Source organism: Amphiura filiformis, chromosome 12 (assembly GCF_039555335.1).
Source record: "Amphiura filiformis chromosome 12, Afil_fr2py, whole genome shotgun sequence".
Classification (NCBI taxonomy): Eukaryota; Metazoa; Echinodermata; class Ophiuroidea; order Amphilepidida; family Amphiuridae; genus Amphiura; species Amphiura filiformis.
The window spans coordinates 50,722,154-50,731,939 of record NC_092639.1 but is presented as its reverse complement, the minus strand read 5'-3'; the positions used below and the strand labels follow the sequence as shown (position 1 = coordinate 50,731,939).

The window sequence follows — 9,786 nt, the reverse complement described above, 5'->3', positions numbered from 1 at the left end:
TGTTGTCAAGTGTTATTGTAAAACATTAATGTTTTGTCAACTTTCAAATAACATTTTGAATCCCGTTTTATAAAACATTGCACCATGATTGCACGAATGGTGTGAAAATATTCACCTTTAAAATGATATTAAACTAACGGTAGCCTTTGTGAGCACTTTAAATACGTTACGAAGAAAACTAAAAAAAGTTTTTGTCATATAGGCGTAGATCCCAGGGGGATGGGAGGATCCCCAATGTTTTGTCGGGGGGGGTGATCCATACAATCATCCCCGCCTCCAAGCATGCCAATGTTGACACCTGCATGTGGGTTTTTGACCTAATTAACCTCATATTTGGCCATTTTAGCCCCCCATTTTTGTGCGCTTCGCGAGAATTTAATACACTTTTGCACCATGACATTTCTTCGCGCGCATTTGTACCACAGACTTATTATGTCGCCAAAAGGTCCTGCCCATATACAAGAAATTTTGTGCACCCCCCCCCCCCCATGTCAAAAAGAAATCTACGCCACTGGTTTTTGTGTTTGTAATACTGAGGCAAAATTCCTCTTCGTCATAAAGTCACGTATATATGATTGGACTTCGTTGCTTTATATGATACTAGTAGTCTTCGACATCGAGTTTAGGCCAATATCAACACGATACAGTTTTGGGCGTTTTACCCCTCCAGAGAGAAAAAATCACCCCTTATATATGTCAAACCTTGGGATCTCCTTTACATGTAGGACCCATATCATTCCTCTTGCGTATCAGCTTTATTTGTCTCAATAATTGAATTCAAACACTACGCCCTGCCCTCCAACCTACCGTTAGTGCACAACATTAATCTGTGGGAACACGAACCCATTACCCACGGGCCACTACATCTGGAACCCGGTCCCCGCACTCCGTGCATCCGCGGGTATTCATGCTCGTCAAAATTTCGCGAAGGGGTGTTTTCAGATGAAGAAACACGATTCGCGAAACACACAAAAAAGGAGTGTTTTTTCCAACCACGTGTTCGCGAAATTGAAAAAAAGGGTATTTTCATCGAGCAGCCTATACGCGTTTTTGCCAGAAAATGGCATATTAGAAATATCGTTCGTGTTTTAGCGAAAATAGGGGTATTTTCGAAGGGCAAATAATTCGCGAAATCGATAGAAAAAGGGGTGATTTTCCCCTAAAAACTTCGCGAAATGAGATGCAAAAGGGGGTGTTTTTAAAGTTCACCGACAAGCATGAATACCCGCGGATGCACGGAGTGCGGGGACCGGGCTCTGGAACCAAAAAGTTGACCTTGACCAATACCTAAAAAATAATGAACAAATTTTTGTTGTTAAGCGGTATAAATATTTTGACCATTATCAAATTAGATAGGTTTGTTACACCCTCCCAATAAACTTTTCACCTCATTTGAAACGCTTGGTGACACTTATTTTGATCTACTTTCTAGAAACACTGTTTGTATTGTCATGCAGAAATAAGTTGAAAGTCCTGACTTCGGACTCAAATTTAAGTGTTTACGTACTCTACTATAACTTAAGCTTTGATGAAGTATCATGACTGGTGGAAAGTAAAATAGGCAAGATGACGAACAACATCATCATCACAAAGTTGGTTATGTTGGTGTTCTTAGCTGTTGCTATTTTCGGTAAGTAACTTTTAAAACTCCTGAAATTCATTGCCAATACAATATTGCTTGTGTACGTGTATTTCCGTGTGAACTCCAGTTTCAGCCACGGAAGAGTGATCCGATTTTGTCTGAAATAATGTGACATTTTATCTTTGTCACGGTTGCAGTAAATTGAACAAGATAATTGTATTTCTGAAATGAACCACTAACATTTATAATTGATAGGTTGGCAAAGACCTTGAGTGCTACCTGTTTGGATATATAAACTATTACCCTTTTAACGCCTTTGATCTTACGCTTCACAAAATAGTAGAGCTTTTCAAAATATTATGTGACCCGCCCATAATCTGAGGACGTTGCATGAGCTGATTTTATACCATAACCCTATGGTAATTATTGTGTATGAAATTTTAACTCGGCTTTTCTTTTATAACATTTTAGAATCATGTTATCGAAGGGTCAGAGCCAAAAGGTGCTAAGTGCATTTTTAGCCAAAATGCGATTTGGTAAACCATAATCTTACAACACTCAGGCCTATAAGCACCTTATCATTATTTTTTATAGCCACAATGAAGCTCTATAACCACAGAAACTGTTACTAGTATCAGCGAAAATGTGAAGCCTAAAGTGCAACCCGAATGCATGTGAATGTGTGAGAGACAGAAGGCCTTAAGTACAAAAATACCTGTCTCAAATGACTTCTATGCATGGCTTTCTGGTACCAAAATAATCCTTAGCAACACAGGACACCTTAATTTGATTGTATACCATGAATAAGTTTAAATATGGCGACAGAAACTGTTATCAGCCGAAATGTAAAGCCCTAAATGCAACACTAATGCTTGAATGTGTGAGAGCCAGAAGGCCCAAAGTACAAAACGCATGTATCATTAAATGGCGTCTTTGTACCTCGATATATATCAAATGAAAGCAGTTATATATATGCAAAAATCTGAAAATTGACTTTCACGACATTATGCTTATTTTGCTTGATATATAAAAACGTTCAACTGCATGCCTTCGAGGTATTTATATTTAAGATTTTCATATTAGGGGAAGAAACAGTATTTACTGAGCTTTACATTCCGCCAACCTGGTAAATACTAGGCTACACTGTCATCTTAAAACTAATAGAATGCAGCATGCATAAGCACGTTCTATAATGGCCTACATTTAAGCAAAATGTGTTGTTATTGAATGTTAAATCATGGAGCTAATAAAAATCCTTAGTTAAACATGTCCATTGAAACATGCGAAACATGTGAAATGTATCGATGGAGCACATTTCAGAAACTTTTCGCCGATTTTGGAACATTAATTAGCAAATTCAATCATGTGATATCTGAAGATTATACAAAGTCGCTATAGCATACTAGTATATGAATCCGGGTTGCAACTTGCTTGTTAAAATGGCCGAGAGTGCATGTTAAAAAGATACCATAGTGGTTTTAATATTTTGTATAATATTTTAAGGATTGACTATTAGACTCTTTTAGAAGTTACTTTATCATTGCCAATTTGCCATAATGCCTTTACCACGTTTACCTTTAAGGGGTACTACACCCCTCATAAATTTGCATTTTCTCAAAAAAATAATAACACACTGGTAACAAAAGTTATGTATATTATAAGGGCAAGGAATCCAGTTACTACACTGGACTTTCAGTCACTCAAGACAAAAAGCGGTATATGTTATTTACGATAAGAAAAGAGGTATACCCGTACCGCTAGAATACCCCTTTTCTTATCATAAATAATGTACCGCTTGTCTTGAGTCACTGAAATTCCAGTGTAGTAACTAGATTCCTTGCCCCTACAATATACATAAATTTTGTTACCAGTGTGTTATCATTTTTTGAGAAGAGTGCAAAAATAGTCACAAATTTATCAAGGGGTGTAGTACCACCTTAACATGTTTAAGGTCACTACTCACTGCCTTGAATTGTGCATACTTGCACTTGACATGGTCGAAGACTTCATACAATGCACTAAGCTGCACTAAATAGTATAAAATATTCGAAAAAAGTATCAATCATTGCTTCTGGCTTATAATAGTTCTTGTAAATGGGTAACCTATCCCATTATATGCAACCCCCGGTGACGTGACAGCTTTAACAAAACGTTTCAGGAAATGCATAAAAATAATGAACCTACAGGTATTCCAATTGTCTTAAACCGATTACCATTTCGGTACATGCTGGTCAGCTGGTCACGTATTATAGTGATTCCCTGAATTAGTTAATAGTTATCATGGTTATTATGTTAAAATCACTCAACTCATTAAGTGTCGTGTTCAGTAATGAATATGGAAACATTGGGAACATTGCACTTAAGTGTTCGTTATGAATCAATATGGCTAAAGCTCAACTATTATGAAATCACCACTACTAATTACAACAGAATCCATTTCACATGCATCCATCTTCCAAAAGCTCCCAAAAAAAAAAAAAAGTCCCGGAAAATAGGTGTCTTTTATAATTTGAATAAATCCAAAATACCAGCTTATGCAGGGGTGACATTTCAAAGTTGGTCAGATCTTGTTAAAAACTATACCAATGTATTCCTCTCGTCATAAAGATTCAGAAAAAGAATAGTTTGACCTATCTCCGACGTACATCAGTTCTTAAGTTATATGGGAAAAGGTCAAATGTCAAAATTTGGATTATACAGGGGCCGAACTTGAACAATTCTCTGATTGCTCCGCCTGCAAATTCATTTAAAAAAGAATAGTTTGCCATACCAAAATATCAAAATCCACTGAGACCTGTTAACCTTGACCTATTTTGTGATGTTTAATACCTAATGTTTGTTACATCCAAAACAATGCAACTTTTCTCAGTTTAATTAATTTTTGCCAATAGAACAATTTGAGACCAGTTTGATTAAAATGGGAGCATTCCCCAAAAATTTTACCTTTGACCTTTTTGCCTATAATTCAAGAACTGTATGTCAGAGACAGGTCAAACTATACTTTTTCTGAATCCTTATGATGAGAATAAATGTAAACATTGACAAGATTTTACCAATTTTGAAATTTCACCCCCTGTATATGTGGCCATTTTGGATTGCAAATTAGGCACTGTTCCATTACTTGTATTTTCGGGAACTTTTGATGTGTATTTAATATGCTTTTCTGAAATGAACGGTTGCAATTAGTGGTGGGTTAACCCCTTATTTATCTCAATTTGACTGGGCTATAAAGGATATCGATCAAAACGTTATTGGTGCATTTTTATGTAAAATAATGGATGGAATTAACGATTTGGCCCCATTAGTCATGTTATATATACGATTAGTGTTTATATTTTTCAAATAGTTAAAGATCTTTAAATAAAGACCTACAATTTTTAGAAGTCAGTTGTGATGTCTGAGTTTAATTTTACATTTTGATTACACGCAGACGCCCGCACAAAATCCCTGGATTTGTGAAATGACGGGAATGTGCTTATCAATAGACCCCTTTTTGAGGTCGACTATAATAGCGATCGACCCCTTTAGGCACGGCTACTAAATGACCTCCAATTTTTTAGAATTTGATCATCAAAATCGACACTGATCAATGCCACTACAAAATTGCAGACACTTTCAGCACATTTGTATTGTTTTCTGTAGACAAGGGGCAGTCTTCAATGAACGGCTCTTTTCAAAGCCACCAAAACCTTTCAAATCAGCAGATAGGCGAGATCTGCTTGCTCTCTGTTGACAAGGGTCAATCTTCGGTGAACGGCTCTTTTCAGAGCCATCAGTAGGCAAAGGACAGCCTACATGTCTCATTCTTAGATACTTTGTCCTGAAGCAGTCAGAGCTACTCCTGACGAAAGCGGGACAGTTCTAAACTTGTCCGACGGCAAACCCGCTAAAAACCCACTAAATTTGTAGCCATTTTTATATTCAACGTTTTTTTACTCATTGACTACCTTTATTACAACAATATTACCATGATTACCGATATGATAGGCACATTCACTTCTAAAGTTGAGTGCCATACGACGGCGGACGTGTACCGGTATATATATAATATAAATATCATTTTTGATTGCAGATATTGTAGAATGCCAACCTACTGAGCCAACCCCAAGATGCACATGCAACACAAATGCCTATACCAATGGCGTTACAAAAACGGTGAATCATGGCGGATCACACGGATGTGATATCACGTTATCTTGCAGTACTGGTTACAATATACAAGGGGGACTCACCAAAGTCTACTGTGAGGATGGCTTATGGATTGATGAAGATAATTCTCCACGTGATTTGAGTTCATACAGTTGTCAATTAAGTAAGTTTATTTTAGATTATTTATGCCCCGTTCTCATAGAAGTTGGAATAGCCTACGGTATGTCAAAACAACTTGGAGGATTTTGATGAAGCTGTTTAGATCAGAAAACATGCCATACATAACGCAAAATCTTTAACGATAGTATGGCACAATGTACTCTTCCATTTCAAATCCATTTCATATAATGAAAGATGTATATCTTCCATAGGGGAGTATGAACTTCAAAATGGAATGAACACATTAGGCAGTTCCATTTGAATTCCATACACCACTGAGAAAGATTCGACCAAAATCTTAAATGATGGGAGTGAGTTTCAAATAGATCTGCATGGTTAATGGATAATTCTATGCATTTGAAATTTTAATACCGGCTCCATATCACGGTGGAAGGTATTTCAAAAATCTTCCACATGGGGAGTGTGGACTTACTATACTAGTAGCCCTATTTTTCTCTTGTTCTTTAGAAATCAGTGTCAATGCAATTATGATCTATGGCCTTTATCTATATACCGTATCTCTACAGACATGTTTTACGTTTTATAGGACGGGTCACTCTTGTCATATAGACAAGGAAGTAGTTGTAAAATTAATTCACTGCAAGTATATTATCGTGTTCATTGTCATGTCAGCTTCATCACAATATAGCGTAATTTTTAATTCCTCTCCCTTGTCCTCTCTTTCGAGCTTCTCCTCCTCGCCCTTTTCTATTCCTTCTGTCTTCGTATTATTATTTGACTCGCCCTTTTCTTCTTTTTCATCTCCTCTCTATCTTATTTTTTCTCATTCTCATCATCTTCCTCCTTCTTCGCAATAATTCGCGCGTCATCACAAGTCATTGTCTAATTCTTTATCACCTTCCACGCTATGGCTTCTCATTTCTTCTTCTTGATTCATCTCCCGAATTGTTTACTGTACTAGTAGTAGTACTATACCCTTTTATCTGAACTCAATCAGGCCCACGAGTACTTCGTGGCGATCCACACACAGGAAAAACAACCATGCAGTAATATTTTGTTTCTCCCATATTGTACTTAGTTTAATATACGATTGTCAAAGTTTCTATATATTTTATTGTTCTTTTGTACCTATGATTTGTATTTTTTTTTGTAATATTCTTTCACAGATATAGTGTCGGTGTCCTTAGCAGTAGTTGGCATAGTGTGCGTTGCGGTACTCTTCACTGTTGTCATATGCTGTGCTTACAGATCTGTCAAACGGTACGTTGCATTTAATGTCCACAATTTTGTGCCTATTTTTGCATTTTTCTCAAAAATTATAGCGCATTGGTGACAAGTAAGATATGTATATTATAGGGGCAAGGACTACAACTACTGCACTGGAAATTTTATTTCAGCACAGACAACAGTTGTGGAGTTACAGTCAAAAATGAGGGAAACCAATATTTTGATCAATAAATCAATAACTACTTGCCTTGAGTAGACTGGCCCCAGTCTCGGTTCGGTTCCATCTCTGGATAATGTAACAATAAATAATTACGTAATGCCTTATGAAAAAAATGCCAACTCCCCCCTTATTTTCTTCAATGCCAAAAACCCATTCCTCTTCATCCACAAATCGACGCCACTAATTACACCCACCACAGTCAACCATGCAGCAATATAGAAATATACTCGTATTATAAGTGAACGCGAAAGTCCATTGAGCGCTGTATTGGGTTGATTTTTAATGCTATGTAATCTATATTACCAGTCGTTCTCCACGGACCCGAGGGAGGGTCTAGCCTTGAGTTGCTGAATTTTCAGTGCAGTAGTTGTAGTCTTTGCCCCTATAATATACATATCTTACCCGTCACCAATGCGCTATAATTTTTGAGAAAAATGCAAAAATAGGCACAAAATTGGGCAGGGGTGTAGTACCCCCTTAAATTAAGTTGCACTTACAAATTGTGTGTGTTAAAAGTTTGTAATATATACTGCATCGAAATGGTTGTTCTTCATCCGTTTGTTTGCGTTTTTGAAAAGCTAGCCTTTATTCCAAACCCACCATTCAGTGAATTCACTTGAAACGAAAAGGCTTCACACTTTATAAATTGTTGTATATTTTAGTATAAGGAAAACTGTTATTTGCTTCTCAATTATTATAGTTTCACTCTTTTTTTCGTTTAGGAGAGGACGTAGAAGACCGGCATCCGAACCAATTAGAAAATACCCACCCGTCAATAATAACGTATCTTTTGAGAATACGAAAGTCTCCATGACAAACTTGTCTGAATTGGAACCACCCAAACATGAATATTCCAAACCTATCCCATCACGCCGTCCATTAGATCTACCAAGGGACCGAACCATTGAGCGAAATCATCGAACCCTCGAGCGACTTAATGATCGAACCATCGACCGAACTGATCAAACTATTGATCCAATTACGTCTACACCTAAAAAACAAGTGACGAATCCGCCTTCTCCCGATTCTAAGCCAATGTACGTAGATGACAAGAAGGCGTTGATTGCGAAACTTGAGAAAGATGATACGGTGGAGGTGGATCCCACACCAGATTATGATCAAAATGTTACTTTAGATTCCGAGGACGATTTGGAAAATCAGAACACAATAGAGGAATCGTTTGATGTCATGATGAACAATTCTGAAACAAAACTTACACGCCTGTGACAAAAACTGTTTCATTGAAAGAGACAACAAAAATGTCAAAGACAGTCTCATTTTAAGCCTATCGTAGTACGATTGATTTTCTTCATGAAAATTATAAGCACGCATTTGGTAGTCTGTTTGGCACCCTTTGGATGAGCCTCTCAACCGTGGTTCCCGTGAGTCCACTTTTCATGACTGCAAATTCACATGAAAGTCCACGACTGAAGTCCACGATTGGAGGTGAAAATAGACGCACGTGAACACAAGTGTGATTTTGTTCATGCACTTTGGATATTAATTGTGTCATAAATACATGTAATACATGTAATTGTAAGTACATTCTGAAAGAAAATGCTACATATTTGTAATTGCTATATTGATCAACTTGGAAAATAACATAAAACCCTACTACAAGCGTTTTGAGATTGCTTCCGACAAAAATACAAGAAGCAGTCCGAGATACAAATGAAGATGTATATGTAATAAAGAATAAAGAAAATTAATTCTGTGATTAAAGGAAGGTGACCTGATATATTTGGAAAATCAAATTCTTTAAAACTTACATATAACATAAAATGTCATCCCTTTCAAGCACTCATGCAAAAAGAACATGTAAATGTTTTTTGTAAATGTGACTAATTATTGCTAATGGTATTACCGACATTTATACAGCGTGATATTGGTAGTCTACAGTGTTTTTATTAAAGATAATCATCATGAACATGTAATAAATTGATATCAAGTGAACGGTCTTATTTTTCTCATAAACATATTGAAATTAGAAGTTCCAACTCAGTGTATTTCCGAAGATATCATCAAAAAACTGCCAAATTAGTCTCAAATGTGGTATACCATATTTGAGACTAATTCGGCAGTTTTTCGATGATTTCTTCGGAAATATACCGATTTGGAACGCCAAATGTCAATATGTTTATGAGCATTAGGAAATGAAGTTGGAGAAAACCTTCTGTTAATTACAAACACTCGCTGAGCAGCAAGACCTTCCTCTAAGCTTTTAATCCGATAAGCTGATTATCTATTTGTTTTCATGAATTGGAAGACATTCTTTGATGTATTACTGACCTCAATCATCTGAAATTACTGGAGCGTGAGTCAGCCAGGCTGGTGGCTCAGCATAGTATTTTATTAACAGAAGGTATTCTCCTAATTCATTTCCAAATGAGAAAAATATGAGCTATCATCTGATACCAAAATCAGCATTTTGATGAGGTAAAGTGGGGGATGAGATTGTCAATCAGGTTACCCACCTTTAAGTTCCCAG

At 36.6% G+C, this 9,786-nt stretch overlaps 1 protein-coding gene across 1 annotated transcript; it reads left to right on the top strand.

The window, feature by feature from the left end:
* The first annotated feature begins 1,445 nt into the window (after positions 1-1,445).
* Positions 1,446-9,442, top strand: LOC140166366 (uncharacterized). The gene is made up of 4 exons (XM_072189812.1): positions 1,446-1,630; positions 5,655-5,894; positions 7,018-7,111; positions 8,021-9,442. The coding sequence occupies exons 1-4, from the start codon at positions 1,567-1,569 to the stop codon at positions 8,523-8,525; spliced, it is 903 nt and encodes a 300-aa protein (XP_072045913.1). The 5' UTR covers positions 1,446-1,566; the 3' UTR covers positions 8,526-9,442.
* The last annotated feature ends 344 nt before the right edge of the window (positions 9,443-9,786 follow it).

Coding starts and splice junctions, on each gene's coding strand:
- LOC140166366 (XM_072189812.1), top strand. CDS start 1,567: ATGACGAACAACATCATCATCACAAAGTTGGTTATGTTGGTGTTCTTA. Junction 1,631..5,654: donor CTTAGCTGTTGCTATTTTCG/GTAAGTAACTTT, acceptor TTTTGATTGCAG/ATATTGTAGAATGCCAACCT. Junction 7,112..8,020: donor GCTTACAGATCTGTCAAACG/GTACGTTGCATT, acceptor TTTTTCGTTTAG/GAGAGGACGTAGAAGACCGG.